The following is a 16,816-nucleotide window of genomic DNA, read 5'->3' as shown; positions in this document are numbered from 1 at the left end:
TAAATATAGTTCATATAAAAAGGAGTTGAACCTATGTTTCACCATCTCCTATCCATAGTATCTAAACTATCTAAAAATAAACACTAACTAAATAGGTATGTCATGGCTTAAAATAAGATTTCAGCTACTAACATTTTAAATAGAAAAGATTTTGTAAGATAATTAGTTAAGTCATATTTTAGCTACTACCACACTAAAATAGAAGCAATTCAAAAGGTTTACTTGCCCTGACTGGTCTGGCTCAGCGGATAGAGCGACAGCCTGCAGACTGAAGGGTCCCAGGTTCGATTACAGTCAAGGGCATGTACCTTGGTTGCGGGCACATCCCCAGTAGGGGGTGTGCAGGAGGCAGCTGATAGATGTTTCTCTCTCATCAATGTTTCTAACTCTCTATCCTTCTCCCTTCCTCTCTGTAAAAAGTCAATAAAATGTATTTTTTTAAAGAAAAGGTTTAAGTATTAGAAGCATATGAAACAAACCTTTCTTAGTAACAAACTTTTAAATCAATCCCAAAGAGTATCAAAGACTATGATTTGGCATATGCATTAGAAAAATTGCTGCTTTTAATTCTGACAGCTTAAAAACCATTCATAGCCTTTGTCCCAGAAATTCTAGTTCTGGAAACAATCATAAAGAAATAGCCTTAAATCCTGAAAGATATTTATAGTGAAAATGAATACACACACACACACACACACACACACACACACACACACACAGTATATACCTATATGCTGCTTTTAAAACACTAATACAAAGATTCAATTTTTAATAAATGAAGTAAGTTTTGAAAAACTGAATGGCAATATGAAGGTTAGACTGTCAGTCAACTGAAATCTATTAAAGTGGTAAGATTGGTTTTAGGGGAAAACAGCTGATAATAAGTGATACTCTATGATGTGCTTTAATTTTTTTCCCATGATAGAATTATTTGATTCACATAGGAAAGATAGAAAATTTGTTTGAATACTTAATAACTTTCCCTAAAATAAAATCAATTTAAGTGTACATTTCAAATAACCTTGAGCGTAAGTTTTCAGAAATACTGACATTATCATCTTTATTGCCTTATAATAAAAGAATACAGCAGTTCTTAAAACATAGTTTTGTTCAATATCGTTTCATTATTGTTGATGAGATGCTGTAGGAATTTAACCCTGTTTATATCAATTAGAACAGGGTAAAACTGATTTCATTATATGCATTTTAGCTTAAAGACACAGGACATATCAATGACGTTAAGGGAGAACTTACTGTATATAAATTCTAAAATCTTACATTTAGAAATCCTTTGTCAATATTTTTGCTTTATGATAATCACTCCATTGAGTCACCCTTAAACTCTTTTTAAAGATTAAGAATCAACTTATCTATTTAAATTTAAAGCTAAATAAGAATCTACTGCACTAACAGTCATTTTGAAAAATCTTTTACAATCAAAAATGTTTAAGGCAGAAGAAAAAAACACTTCTCCCTCTTTTTACACCATTAGACAACTGGGTTCAACATAGCTCCGTGATTTGTTCAACCATAAACTCAGTGATGAGAGAAATCAAACTAGAATCTAGGACCCTGGAGTGCTAATACAGCCCACTGTCACACTTTCATGCTACTGAATTTAACCAAAATTTAAATCCCCAATGGTCATTGAAAATAATGCCTCTAGAAGAAAAAAAAAACCATAAAAAGAAAATGTAACTAAAGGCAGAAGAATTGTCAAATTTCAGAACACATAAAAAGATAAAAGAAAGGATTGAACAACCAATTCAAAACATTTATCTGATAAAGTTTCTGCATTTCTACAATAAGCCTCAAAATTATACTGTCAGTCCTAAAGCTTCAGGTACTGTGAAAAGAAAGCAGTCCTATGAAGCTATGAATAACTGCTACAGACTAGTGTGATTCAGAAGATCCCTGAATTTAAAGACTGAATTAAAATTTAGTGTTTCTGAAGAATCCAAATAATATGGATGTTTGGACTATTTCCTTTATTAAAGTTTGTTTTTAAATTTATATATCTAACAATAATTTTTCTCCCTCCAAAAGGCTATTATTAAATTGATGGGATGCATTTTATTATAGACTAGAAGCCGGTGCATGAAATTCATGCACGGGTAGGGTCCCTAGGCCTGGCCGGTGATCAGAGCTGATTGGGGCCTTCTGGCTGCCAGCTGCCAGCTGGGGCCTTCCTGCCAGCTGCCGGCCGGGGACTTCCTTTGTTCCGCGCCAGCCCCTGGTGGTCAGCGCATGTCATAGCAAGCGACTGGTCTCCTGGTCGAACTCCCACGAGGACAATTTGCATATTTGGCTTTCATATATATATATATATATATATATATATATATATATATATTAGAAGCCCAGCGCGCAACTGAAATAGCGCATGGAGGCACCCCATGGGGGGCCCGGGACCCGCACCACAGGGGGTCAGGACCTGCACCTGACTCGTGCTGCACCAGCAGCTGTGCGAGTCAGGCCAGACCGGAGCCGCAGGGAGCTGGGACCTATGCCTGACTCGCAGTGTCCCCCGGCCCCCCTGCCTGTGTCTGCTCCAGGGCTGCCAGAGCCGCCGCCACACCAGCTTGGGCAGGCCCCCCCATCTCTGTCTCCATCCACTCCAGGCCTCACCTGTGTGCACAACCTCCTCCTGTCCAGTCGTGACCCGTTACAGCGTCCCAGACTAATTTGCATATTACCTCTATAGATAGATAGATAGATAGATAGATAGATAGATAGATAGATATAGATATAGATATAGATATAGATATAGATATAGATATAGATATAGATATAGATATAGATATAGATATAGATATAGATATAATGTAGATAGCATAATAGAATCTAGGAGTATAATAAATCTTGATTATGATTTGATCACTTTTTCACCAACAAGAATCCTTTAAGATCTTGCCATCAACGGGGGTGGGGAGGGAGGTCAGTATTTTACTAAATTTTAACTTGGGAACATTTTACCATCCCTTTTAATCCACAAGTAAGAAAAAGAAACTTTTAAAAGCAGACCCAGCCCTAGCCGGTTTGGCTCAGTGGACAGAGCGTTGGCCTGTGGGTTTAAGGGCCTTGGGATCAATTTTGGGCAAGAGCACATGCCCAGGTTGCAGGCTCAATCCCCTGTAGGGGGCATGCAGGAGGCAGCCGATCAATGATTTTCTTTCATCATTGATGTTTCTATCTATCTCTCTCTCCCTCTCCTTTCCTCTCTGAAATCAATATTCAATTGCCATTTCCAAGTTGTAGTATAAAACATTTGATTCTCAACCAATAAAATTATATATTTTTTTAAAATGGACCCAAATAAAGACATAACTGAGACAATAATCATTATATGTGTGTATTTTAAATGTGGATCTAATCCTCAAACACTATAAAATAAAATAAACCAACCAAAACCAACAAGTTAGGAAGTAGAAGCTAAAATTAAATACTAGCCTTTAGTTTTTCGCCCAAAAAAATTTGATTAATCAAATTCAGCTTTGCAAATAATTATCAAAACTGGCTAAAAATGTTCTTAATCAAAAGCAACACACTTAAGATCACAATAATCATGCAATTCTGAACCTAAAGTTGAACCATATAAAAACTCTCTTGTCTAAAGTCCAATTTTTGAAACTCTGATGTGAATGATCACTTGTCCCTCTAGCCCAAACAATAAAAGACATTTAATAATAAAGTTAAGTGTTGGTTAGATAAGATTCCTATTCCTATATATTTTAAATCAAACTACTTTTCAGATAATTCAAATAAAATTAATATATTTAAAAAACCTTTAACTCTTAAACCACAAAGATATATGTGTTATCTAACATACAGATGTACCTTTGGCCAAAGTATTCCCTATGTCATGCCACATTGTTTTTAAAAGCCTGCAAAAAGACAATCCACAGTATTCCAACACAATTTATTATGGCCTAAGCTATTAGGATAAAAAAAAATTTTCTTTCTGTTGCTTAAATCCTTCATGTTTCAGATTTTAAAAATCCATTTAATTAAACATTCTCATTTTCTCAAAGATAGATTACTAAAAAAATACTGTAATTGTTGAAGGTAAAAATTGCTAATTATCAAAAGCATATTACAATACTAGTTAGCCATAAGCCAAAATATAAATTATTCACTGATCAAGTAAAATATACCCTAATCAAACTAAGCTCAATTCAATCCTAAAAGTTTCAGGCCACAAATCCAAACTCCCTTTGCAAAGATGAAACAACCCAAATGCCAAAAGGTTGGACTTGAGAGAAATGTTTATAACCCCGTGTGACAAAGGGGCAACTCTGACTCATAAGTATACTTCAAAATTTCTAGGCTGACTTCTCAGGAGCAGACTACTACTTGCTGACCACAAACAGCAGTAATATCTCTACACTTTAAAGTTCCATGAAGTATAGTGAGAAAACAAAAACAGAGTCAGTAACAATACTGATGTTAATTGCCAGAACGCATTCCTTCACAAACCCTATTTTTACAACAGCAACCCCTTATGATTGGGGAGTGAAAAGTTGCTGAACTCAACAACCCCTTCAGTTGAACAAACAGACCCCTCACAGAGCTGTCCAACGCTGCCCAAACTATCCATCCTTTAGTCGAATCAGTCAGTTTCATGAATTGTAGGATATATCTTCAAGTCCAGTGCTGACTCAGAGGGTAGCTTGTTCCCTAGAGAAAACAACCAACAAAAATCAGAACAGCTACTGCTCATAAGCTCTTTCAACACCCAAATGGAAAAGACAACTTATTGTGTCCAAAAAAAAAAAAAAAAAAATAGTTCAACTTCCTTTCAACTTCAAAAGTAGTCAATAAATTGAAGGCATCTATAAGCCCTCGGCAGTTGTTTAAAACATTCACTCAGTTAAAACAAATGTTAAATAGGTTTTAAAAGCTTACAAGAAAAGCTATCACACAAACCAGAGGGCTTCTCGTTCAAGAAAATCTGCAGAGAATATAAATGGAAAGTATTCCAAGGGCCAAAGCTGTTGTTTGATCTTTGAAAAGCAGCTTTCCTAGTGTGCATGTGTGTGCAGTAGTATGTGTGGGGTGGGATTAAATGTCTCCACCCAGAAGTAGTCTACATGTCAACATGCACAGCCTTTGAGCTTTAAGATATATCATAACAAAACAAGGGAAGAGGCTTTTCCATTTCATGAGTTAAAAGTTTTGTCTACAATAATGTTATTATGGAAATGGGAAGGAAAAACTCAATGAGAGGCAACCAAAATGCTCAAGCAAAACTTCAGAACACTGAAATGTCATTTTGTCTTTTCACATGAATTAAGTTAAAGGGTTTTCATAAAACAAACATGTAACTAAAGACTGCCTCCAGAAAAAATCATAATGGTTACTGGTGTAACTTTTCATTTAAAAAATTTTATTAATTCTATTATTTATTTAAGTGTGAGGGAAAATTCTAATCAAAAAATTTTCCGACTCTGGCCAGGTAGCACAATTGGTTAGAGTCGTCCCGTTACATCAAAGTTGTAGGTTCAATTCCCAGTCAGGGCACATACAAGAATCAACCAAATGGATGCAAAAATAAGTGGAACAACGAATCTCTCTCTCTCCCCTTCTCTCTCTCTAAAACCAATCAATAAATTTAAAAAAAAAAAAAAGACTTGAAATCATCATTTCTTAAAAAATGTTTTCCTTTTCATTTCCAAGTTGTAATATGGAACATGTCTGATTCTCAACCAAGAATCTCAATGCCTTAGAGGTCAGATTTATGGAAGACAAAACTAGCAATGACTACATATTGTCTTGAAAAATGCAACCATTTGATAAAGGCATCTGACACTTTGGTAAATTTGTGGGAGGTTTTGGTTCAGTTGGTTTTAAAGTGATTCCTCACTTTCCCAGTCTTTCTCAGAGAAAGGAAAGTTCAGTCTTAATGAGCTAAAACAGAACAGCCCATTATATATAATACCTGTAATATACTATCCTCGGGAGAATTCACAAAATAATCACAAATCATTTTCTGTATTTTGTGGTTCAGATGAGGAATATCAGTTGAGAAAAGCTGCAAACCCTCCGTTTCCTTAACCCTTTGCACTCGCTTGTTTTTTTCTCGATTCCTTTATTCTACTCGGGATTTAATTTTTTAAATACCCCAGATTTTACAAAGCGTGGCAGTAGAATAAAAAACTGGAGTTTCTTTTCATACAATCTTATTTATTTGGATTTTTTTATATTTCAAATTATTGATACATTCAATAACCGTCACACTCGACATCCGAGTGCAAAAGGTTAACCTGTGTACTAGTAGTAAGTCCCCTGTTATAGGCCTTTTGTGCCAATGGTTTTCAAATTGTATTAAGCAGAACACTAGACTTCCAGAAATGCTTCAGGGTCTGCAAATTCTTGATTTAAATATCTTGTATCCATTTTTTCTCTATTTATTCAATCAATAATAAAAATCACAAATGCAGGTCCAAACTAGTATGCATTCATTTTTTAGCATACTAGAGATTATCACCAATATACTTGTGTTGGGTTAGGATATTTTCATGAAGACCTCAGAATAAAGCCTCTCTAAGTCACGTGTGTGTGTGTGTGTGTGTGTGTGTGTGTGTGTTTTATTAGGAAGGTAGTGACTCTGAAATAATCAACATTTAAATGCACATGTACTCAATAAAACTGAACAAACTAGTACACAACTTATTCATGTGAATCATGATTTTCATGTTCTATGTAACAGAAAATACAGAAAAGGAGGCTGAGAAATATAAGACTATCATCCTTTACCCACCAATGGTAAGCTATTGCATTCAACAAAATACCACGAAGACTTGTTTATTCTCACTGAATAACTTCATAAGTAAATTTAAACCTGACCCTGTAAATGCCAATTTTATCTGCTTTATATAATTTTATAATTGGCGGATTATACATAGACTTAACAAGAGTTCTGCTGCTTTTAAAAAATGTTTGAAAATCAGTTTTAAGTTCTAAGTTTTGGTATTCCTGGTTCTCAAGTCCTCCTAGGGACAGTAATGGTAATTTAGTCTTAAGTCTTCTATGCTAGCTGAGTTGTAAATTTCTGTCATACAAGTGTTCTAAGCCATCTTTCCAGTCTGATGTCCTTACTAGTCTCTCCCCTCTACACATTCTGGCAACCCTCAAAACACAATGTGCCAAACTCTGGGGTGCTGATGGCAAATAAAACTGGAACAGATTTTGAGAGTTACCAAGTACTTTAAATATATGAAAATTTTATCTATCTCAGTGCCATTTTTCATTAATTTCTCTAAGTTCCTGCCCAATCTAACCTTTCCCACTTTCTTAGCAATTTTAATTTTTGAAGAAAATTCTACTCTTCTGATATTTCAGAGTTGGTGGTTCTCCACATCACACAAAAGAGAGTCTTCAAAAATATTTCTTTGAAAAGATTAATGAAAAAGAAACTCCACAAAACGAAAGCAGTGACTAAGAGCCTAAGGCAGAGAAACGGAACTATCCAACCGAGATAACTAATGACAGTAATTTAAATTGTCTTATGGAATAACTGCACACTGGTATCCCCCCTACCTAACAGTACCAACATACAGTTTGTTTCAAAAAAAGAAAACGAAGTGCCAGTTGGCTTAAAAACAACAAACCTGCCCTATTCTAATCCCTCCAAGGGAACTCCATGGACTTCCCCACAATCAGCATTTAAGGGTAATGCTTATTCCAGCAGAACCCTGCCCCAGCAGAAACCGGCCCTATAACTAACAGATTTTCTTCACATCTGTTCAGTCTTTACCTAACTCAGACTGAATTTCTTTTTTGATAAATTACTTTATGAAAGTTCACTGACTGAGAGAGAACATTTCTATATTATGCTATTAAACTCATTAAAACAAAACTGGGGGAGAGGGAAACTTCATAGATTCACAACTGTGTGTTTAAAATGTTTAAAGAAATCCTATCCACACTTTAAAATCCATCTCAAATATTTCCTTTTCCATTATTCTTTCTTTCCTGGATATCCTCATTCAAATATGATAAAATCTCACTTTCCTTCAAATTTTATGACATTTTTATCTTTTTCCCCCCTGTAGAAGGGGGATAGATGTGAAATTTTTAAAAATACAAAGGCCAATGTTCCAAATATGAAGTTTTTGATTTATTTAGTCTCAAATGAGGACAGGGGAAGCTGCAATTTCCAATTGCCACAGGTGATTCTTATCTGCAATTATATATGAAAAATTACTGGAGCCACTGCAGAGATCGGGCACTGAGCAAGGTTCCAAGAATTCAAGAAATAAGCTCTAGTCCTGATCTCAAAGTTCACACACAACCATTAAGGCCCAGTAATGTGCTTAAACTTTTTCAATTGTAATATTCACTCTAAGTCTCCATGTGTGATCATATAATGATGGATGAAATGATAAAAATGCCTGCAGAAGCATTAACTTTAGTGAAAGAAATAAATATGTATAAAACATCCAGACAAAATTTTTAAAAACATGATACTCAAAATAGTACAGAAGCACAGAAACGGGAGATATTAATTCTCAAAAAGCATATGTTTTATAAGAGAGTAGTTCCTCTATGAGATAAAGTAAAAGGGACTAAGCTTATTTAATCAGAAAAGAAAGCTGCTAGTCTTTTAATAGTACTCTTTAATTATTTTAATTCTAAAAAATTTGTACTGAGCATCTAGACATGGTTCTTGCCACAAGGGAGGTTATATTCCAACTAGAGGCCCAGTGCACAGATTCATGCACACTGAAAGGAAATTAATTAGAAGGTGGCTGGCAGGGCAGGACTGGGCAAGACAGGCAGGACACGCCCTGGAGCCAACCTCCCCCGTCCCTCCCTGGCCGTGTCTGCCCCCTGGTGGTCAGTGTGCATCATAGCTACTGACCAGTCGGCCAGTCGCTTAGCCTTTTATATATATAGATGGGAGTGAGGAAGACCACTCATCCTAATTTAAACAAAACAAAAACACCCAACAAATTTCCAAAGGAAATAAACAGGGTAACATGATGGAAACTAATGGGAGAAAATTTCCTTTACAATGGTCAAAGGCCTTTCTTTGTAAGTGACATTTCAGCTGACACCTAAGAGATGGGAAGGAACCAACCAAAGAAAGAACAGTATAGGCAAAAAGCATGAGCCAGAAAGGAGCCTGACATATTTGGGGAAGACCAGTATCGCTATATCAGAATACACAATGGAAAGAGTGAATGGGTGAGAATGGAGAAATATACCAAAAGCAGACTACATAAGGCACTTGGGTTTTTATTCCAATGACAATAGAAAGCCATGATCTGATTTATATTTAAGATTACTTTTGCTGTTATTCGGAAAATGAACTGCACGAGTAGACCAATTAGGCTGTTTAAACAATACACAAAAGAGGTGATGATGGCTTGGTCTAGGATGGAGGCTGTACATCCTAGAGATATAATATGAAGGTTGAATTGACAGGATTATTCATAGACTACCTCTATGGAGAATGAAGGAGAGAGAGCAAAGATGAGTCTTGTTTCTTGTTCAAACATCTTTCAGAGGCTGATGATAGATTTACTCAACTTCATAAAGTTGAAAGCCCAGACAAGAAAAACCCTTAACTCAGCAAATGGAATGAAGAAGTAGAAGAGTAATTATCAAATTCTAAAATTAACTGAGGTACCAAGGGAAGTCTTATAAGGTAATTAGGAGATTTTTCATATGGCTTAGCTAGCTTAAGAGGGAACTAAAGCTGGGAAAGAAATTCAGCAGTTTAGAATCCTTACTACCTATAACTGTTTTAAAACATATAGAAATTATACATCCACATGCACATGGATAATAGCTTCATAATAAAAAAATATTCCAAAAACTAAAATTTAAGGCTATGTCAATATTTTCTTTTAATTACAAACATAGAAATAAAGTATCTGAGATAAGAACTCCTGCTCTACCTCATTGTAACAAGACTGGTGTTTCTCTACTTAGCCCCAAACCTCTTAACGCTCTGGTTCTTAACCAGAAATGAACATCAGAATTACAAGAAAGACTGTCTAAAAATAGACATCTGCAGGAGGAAAAAGGAAGGAAAGATCTAGGTAAGAAACTGGAATGGCAGGATTAGAATGGGTCCTGGTCAGGAATAGCATATATCTTATTTTTTTTAATATGTTTTTATTGATATTTTAGAGAGGAGAAGGGAAAGGGAGAGATAGAAACATCGATGAGAGAGAAACATCAACATCTATCAGGAGCCTCCTGCACGCCCCTACTGGTGATCAAGCCCGCAACCCAGGCATGTGCCCTGATTAGGAATCGAACTGGCTACTTCCCGGTGGTATGGATCAGTGCTCAACCACTGAGTCACATTGGCCAGGCAAGCATATGCATATCTTATAAAAGCACCCTAGGAAATGATGCACATCCTTGGTTAATAAAAGATTAACATTGAACCAGGCTAATTTTCACAGGATTTTAATTAGTAGCTTCTTCTAGTATTAATGGTTGAAGCCATGAGATAAATCCATTATAATCAGAAATATTTCATGAATATAAGCAACTTTACTGTCTTATTGTATATTAGTGTTAAGAGTCAAAATTGTTCGAGTGGCAAAATAAAAGGATTACTTTACACGATTATATTTAAAAGAGCCCTTTCTTTTTTGAAGGGGATTAGAGAGTAGTCATGTTCCCCACTGATTTCAGTTTAAATATAGTATTACTTTATGATAAAAACAAGTCTAAAACATGTGCTTAAAAGTTTCTCCAAGCAATTTCCCCATGGGTAATTAATGTTATTTTCTGTGATTATAAGTACATACAAAATTACCTCTAGGAGTTAAGAATGAGAAACAAAACCCCTCAATAAATGTAAATTTCTCAAATTTAAAAAAAACTGGAGAAGGCCCTGGCCAGAGTTGCTCACTGGTTAGAAGATCTGCCCACGCACCGAAGGGTCACAGTTCCATTTCCAGTCAAGGGTACATAACCTAGATTGCAGGTTTGATCCCCGGCCCCGGTAAGGGCACGTGCAAGAGGCAACCAATTGATGTGTCTCTCTCACAGTGATGTTCCCCTCTCTCTGTCTCTCCCTCTTCCTCACTCCCTTCCACTTTTTCTAAAAAATCAATGGAAAATATATCCTCAGGTGAGGATTAACATATATATATATAATATATGTTTTATATATATATATATCCATACTATATAATAAAAGCCTAATATGCAAATAGACGGAATGGCAGAATAACCAAACAGGAGGCATGTGCGAAACATGGAAGGCGCCGGGAGCAGGTGGCAGAGCGCAGAACATGGTGGGTGTTGGCCGCGGTGGGATGGTGGAGCAGGTGAGCGGGGGCGCCAGACCAAGGTGGGGTGCCGGTCGCTGTCATCGGGGTGAGCCTCTCATGGTTACTGAAAATTCTTTGCTCCTGCATGCTGTGGTCCTGCCGGTGCTCATAGCTGCTGCTGGCGCCAGCCCTGCTCGCACCTGCTGCCAGCACTGGAGCCGCCGCTCACACTCACTGCCAGCGTCCAGTGCTGGCCCCCGATCGCTCAGTGCTGTCAGCAGGTGCGAGTGGCGGCTGCCAGCCCCGATCGCCCCTCAGGGTTTCTCCACCTCCCCCTGCTCCTGAGGGGCTATTGGGGCCGGCAGCCGCCACTCGCACCCGCTGCCAGCGCTGGAGCCACCACTTGCACCCGCTGCCGGTGCCTGGCGCCAGTCCCAATAGCTCAGCGCCGTCAGTGGGTGTGAGTGGCGGCTGCCAGCCCTGATTGCCCCTGAGGACTTCTCCACCTCCCCTGCTCCTCAGAGGTGATTAGGGCAACAGTCGCAACTCGCACCCGCTGAGTGTGCCGGGCCTGCTCACACCCGCTGCTGGCGCTGTCAGTCAGACATTCCCCAAGGGCTCCTGGACTGCGAGAGGGCCCAGGCTGGGCTGAGGGACCCCCTCCCCCCAAGTGCACAAATTTCATGCACCGGGCCTCTAGTATATATATCCTATCTAATAAAAGTGTAATATGCAAATTGACCGTACATCTGCTACACCCACAAGCCACGCCCAGCAGCCAATCAGGAGCGAGTATGCAAATTAACCCAACCAAGATGGCTGCGGCCACGGAGAGAGTAGGAGGCTTGGGTTTCCCCGGCACTGGAGGAAGCCAAGCTTTCCGCCTGCCCTGGCCTGCCTTGGCCTCTGCTTAAGGCTACAAAGTTTCAATTATAGAAGATAAATAAATCCCAGATACCAGGGCCTCCTCTTGGGTCGCCGGAGGGCGTGGCCAGCCTGCAAACCACCACAGGCCCCTCGCCCAGGCTGCCCCATGCCCCAAGGGAACCCCACCCTGAGCCGGGACACCCTTCAGGGCAAACCAGCCAGCCCCCACCCATGCACCAGGCCTCTATCCTATCTAATAAAAGAGTAATATGCAAGTTGACCGTCACTCCAACACACAAGATGACTGCCCCCATTGGTCAAAGATGGCTGCCCCCATGTGGACACAAGATGGCCGCCACAAGATGGCCAGCAGGGGAGGGCAGTTGGGAGGAACCAGGCCTGCAAGGGAGGGCAGTTGTGGGTGATCAGGCCAGCAGGGGAGGGCAGTTGGGAGGGACCAGGCCTGCAAGGGAGGGCAGTTGGGGGCGATCAAGCCTGCAGGGGAGGGCAATTAGGGGTGACCAGGCCGGCAGAGGAGGGAAGTTGGGGGTGACCAGGCCTGCAGGGGAGGGCAGTTAGGGGCAAACAGGCTGGCAGGGGAGCAGTTAGGCATCAACCAGGCTGGCAGCGGAGTGGTTAGGGGGTGATCACGCTGGCAGGCAGAAGCAGTTAGGGGCAATCAGGAAGGCAAGCAGGCGAGCAGTTGGGAGCCAGCAGTCCTGGATTGTGAGAGGGATGTCCGACTGCCCATTGAGGCCCGATCCAGGTAGGATCGAGGGGTCCAGATTAGAGAGGGTGCAGGCTGGGCTGAGAGACTGCTCACACACCCCCATGCACGAATTTCATGCACAAGGTCTCCAGTATACATATAAGATTAAAAAAACTGGAGATGTATTAATCTTTATTTCACCAAGTCATTTTGTTTAATACTACAAAACTAAAAACTTTTCTGGAAATAAATTAGTTTTCATTAGATAAAAACTTTAAATTACAAATATAGTCTTTTTATACAAATAAAGATTAAAAACTTTGAGCTCGCCTGGCCAGTGGTCTTAATGGTTGAACACTGAACTAAGAACCAGGTCACTGTTCAGACACATGGGCTTGATCCCCAGTAGGGGGCAGGCAGGAGGCAGCCAATTGATGATTCTCATCAATGTTTCTATCCCTTTTTCCTTCCTTCCTCTCTCTGAAATCAACAAAAACATATTAAAAAAACAAAAAACAAAAAAACTCAGAGCTCTCTCATCAGGAAAATTAGGTAGATGAGAAAAACTATAACCCTGATTTTTGCCTATGACATCCTAAGATAGCCCTAAATCTTCCTCAAGAAAGAGATCAACCAAGAACGTGTATGCATATATGCATAACCCATGGACACAGGCAATAGGGTGGTGAAGGCCTGGGGTGGGGATGGGGGTTGGGGGCGGGCTAGAAGGGGTCAATGGGGGAAATAATGGGACATATGTAATACTTCCAATAATAAAGATATATAATTAAAAACTAAAAAAAGAAATATATAAAATATTCACACACAAAATTAGTTCACAGCATAAAAAATGCACACAAACCACACAATATACTTTTCTTCCAAGAGAAAGTTACAACTGCAAAAATTTATGTCATAATTTCCAAAATTTTAAAAAACAATGCAATTGAGCAAATCACAAAATCCCTGCTTCTCTACAGAAGAGCTTAAAATGCATAAATGATTTTAAAAAATTTTAAGTGCTGTGTGAATTAACTAGTAAGATGAATAAAATGGAATATAAGTAATTAACATGCAAGACTCTAGAGAACTGTATATCAAACAAGAAAAATCTATACTATTTATATTCATAATGTTTTAAGGTTTATTTTTATCACAAATAAAGTATTCTTTTTCATTATTTTAAGAAATATAAAGAACTAGCATTGTTTTTACTTTTAGAAAAATATAAAGAAGAGGTATGAAATGCTCAACTACTAAATTAAAGTAACATTTCAATTATAAAAATTATATCTGATTAAAAGTACAAATATTTTCTCTCTTCATTACATTACACAATAAAAATGACAGGTTTCAATACACTCCAAAAAGCTTTCTGTATTTACTTTGGTTTTATACATGTAAATAATCTTTAATAGAAGCCATGTGGATCTATCTGGCCAGAATAAATGCAATTCAGTTTCCATTTCTGGTTTTCCCTTCAATATCTAGAGAATTTCAGCAACTGATGTATATAATCATTTTGGCTACTGGATGTTAGAAATGTTGTAAGCATTAATAAAACCATTAAACCCCTAAAACTTCCTCACAAAATTTATTGGATCTCATTGACCGAATTTAGGCAAATACTTTTTCATATTATGAATATAACGTGAGCTTTATCAACCACATACTCTTTATGTAATATCTGATAGGGACCATAGCCTGTACAACTATTCTGCCTTCCATGTCTACACACAGTAACTTCAGCCATACTATATCAATAGCCTTATTTCCATATGAGTTTTCATTAAATAATTCAACAAATATTATTAGAATATTGACCGTGTGTGAACTACAGTGCCTAAACACCTAAAAATGTAAGCTGTCCACATTTTTAAAAAAACATTATGAAACTTTTAGGGCTTGAATTACAATTTTAAGAACTATACCCTCTGGCCTGTATAGTAGGTAACTTACTTTGATCACTACAATATTTGAAGAAACAGAATACTGACCTGCTTGCCCCCAAACTTGGCCAAATGATCTGAAATGAGATCTTTCCTAGACTCTGCAATGATGGCAATCTTTTAAGTCATAACACTTAGGTTATTTAAAATTAAAGTTCAAAACAAAATGGGAAGAGAACAGATGTTAGCTACTAAACTCTTTTGGACCAAAAGAAACATTTTTTCTTCTCAAGTGATAGTGAATGTTTGAGTAAATGGTATCCTTCATTCATAATGATAAATTATGTTGTGTTTATAAACCAGAAACTTACTCCAAGACAAGTGTGGCTGATTATAAAAAAATATATTTATTCACAAAAAATAATGTAAGATTAATATTAACCAATACTGTAGTTTTAACTTCGAATTTCTACATAAAAATTTCAAAGCATACATATTGAAATGAATGTGCAAATAAGATAACTGATTACCTTATTCTAGACTCATGGGTTTTTCCATTTTAAACACCCAAGATACTTATTCTATTCATTTTTCAGGTGTTCTGAAATTTTTATTAGCTATATTACAATAATTAATTTACACTATTTTTGTCCCATTAACATTACTAAAGTAAAAGAAATTCCTGTTGCCCAATTCTCAGTGGTTGAATGTTGATCTATGAACCAGAAGGTCACAGTTCAATTCCTGGTCAGGGCACATGCCGAAGTTGTGGCTTGATACCCAGTAGGGGGTGTGCAGGAGGCAGCTGATCAATGATTCTCTCTCATCATTGATGTTTCTCTCTCTCTCTCCCTCTCCCTTCCTCTTTGAAATCAATAAAAATGTAGTTTTAAAAAACTGAAAAAGAAAGAGGAGGAGAGAAGATAGCATAGAGCACCTAGTAGAGCTGTGGATCTCAAAAAGGCATCCCAAGAAATATAATCTAATCAGCATCACATAACAGATTCAGAGAACAAGAGAAAGGCCTTACCTTCAAATAGTTATAATCTAATATATTGGGGCAGGAGGACAATTGAAAGGGTAAAAATCTAAGTTATTACAAATTGCTCTATGAACTCTCATACCTAAAGGGTATCAACTGTAATCTGACTCAATACAATCACTGAGGTATGTAAAGTTGAGCACAGGTCATTAAAAATAACATTATATTTTGTCTGATGCAACAGAGTACTGCAAATTTTGGAAATCTTTCTTTGAAAAATTGCTTAAAATGTAAAGTTTTGACAAAGCTATAACATGTCTGATATCCAAATAAGTAAGGTCTGCTGGAAAGATTCATTTCTTACGATGCTGGATAAATCAATTATTGTAGCTGCAGATACAAAAGATGCAAGTAAGATAATGCCCAAAAATGTATATACATAATTCAACTGTTAAAATTTTTCATTCAGAAAAGCCTGGGAAATGTAGCTAAGCCCCTTTAAAAAAATGGAGTTTAGATTTTGGTAGACCATCATCACTGGAGGAACTTCCAATTTCCAGACTTGTCCATAACAACTTCCCACTCATCTTCTTCCATGCTTTTCCCTTTCCAGATGACTGGAGCGATACCTAGAAGCCACTTCACCTGGATCCCTAAGTGATTGTCTGGAGGAGTGCATCCCAGACAAGTGAACACCTGCTTGGACCGTTACAAAGCAAGAAATAAATTTCTGTCCTGTGAAGTCATTACATTTTGGATCTATTTGTTTCAACATCACAAACAGTGGGCAATAAAATTATAGTCCATACAAAATTATGGCTTAGACAGCAGTTTGATGACTATAATTAATATTACTATCTTATTCATTTTACTGTTTTCTAAAAAATACAAAGCCCCACAATGGGACTTTTAGTTACTAGTTTCAATTTATAGGACTATCAATCTGAAAACTGGATAACCACATCTAAAATATGGGAAGATGTTTATGAAATAAGAAAACATCTCACTTCAGACATATCAATATGTAAGAGATTTGTGACTAAAAAACACCAGAAATAAACATTATCACCATATAAACATGCAGTTCTCATCTGAATATTCATGGTAGGTTTTACATGTTTGTGTGCAC

At 37.6% G+C, this 16,816-nt stretch overlaps 1 protein-coding gene across 8 annotated transcripts in view; it reads right to left on the bottom strand.

Moving 5' to 3' along the window:
- Positions 1–16,816, bottom strand: part of PAN3 (poly(A) specific ribonuclease subunit PAN3) — a 161,990-nt gene that overhangs the window by 62,165 nt on the left and 83,009 nt on the right. Inside the window, exon 2 of one of the 8 annotated variants that reach the window (XM_079775201.1) lies at positions 4,560–4,677. The exons of the other annotated variants lie outside the window; for them this stretch is intronic. Coding sequence (XP_079631327.1) covers positions 4,560–4,623 — 64 coding nt within the window. The 5' untranslated portion in view covers positions 4,624–4,677. The remainder of the gene's footprint in view (positions 1–4,559; positions 4,678–16,816) is intronic. 8 annotated transcript variants of the gene reach the window in all.

This window comes from Cnephaeus nilssonii, assembly GCF_951640355.1.
Source record: "Cnephaeus nilssonii genome assembly, chromosome: 6".
NCBI classification, from domain to species: domain Eukaryota; kingdom Metazoa; phylum Chordata; class Mammalia; order Chiroptera; family Vespertilionidae; genus Cnephaeus; species Cnephaeus nilssonii.
This window is presented reverse-complemented; position numbering and strand designations above follow the sequence as displayed.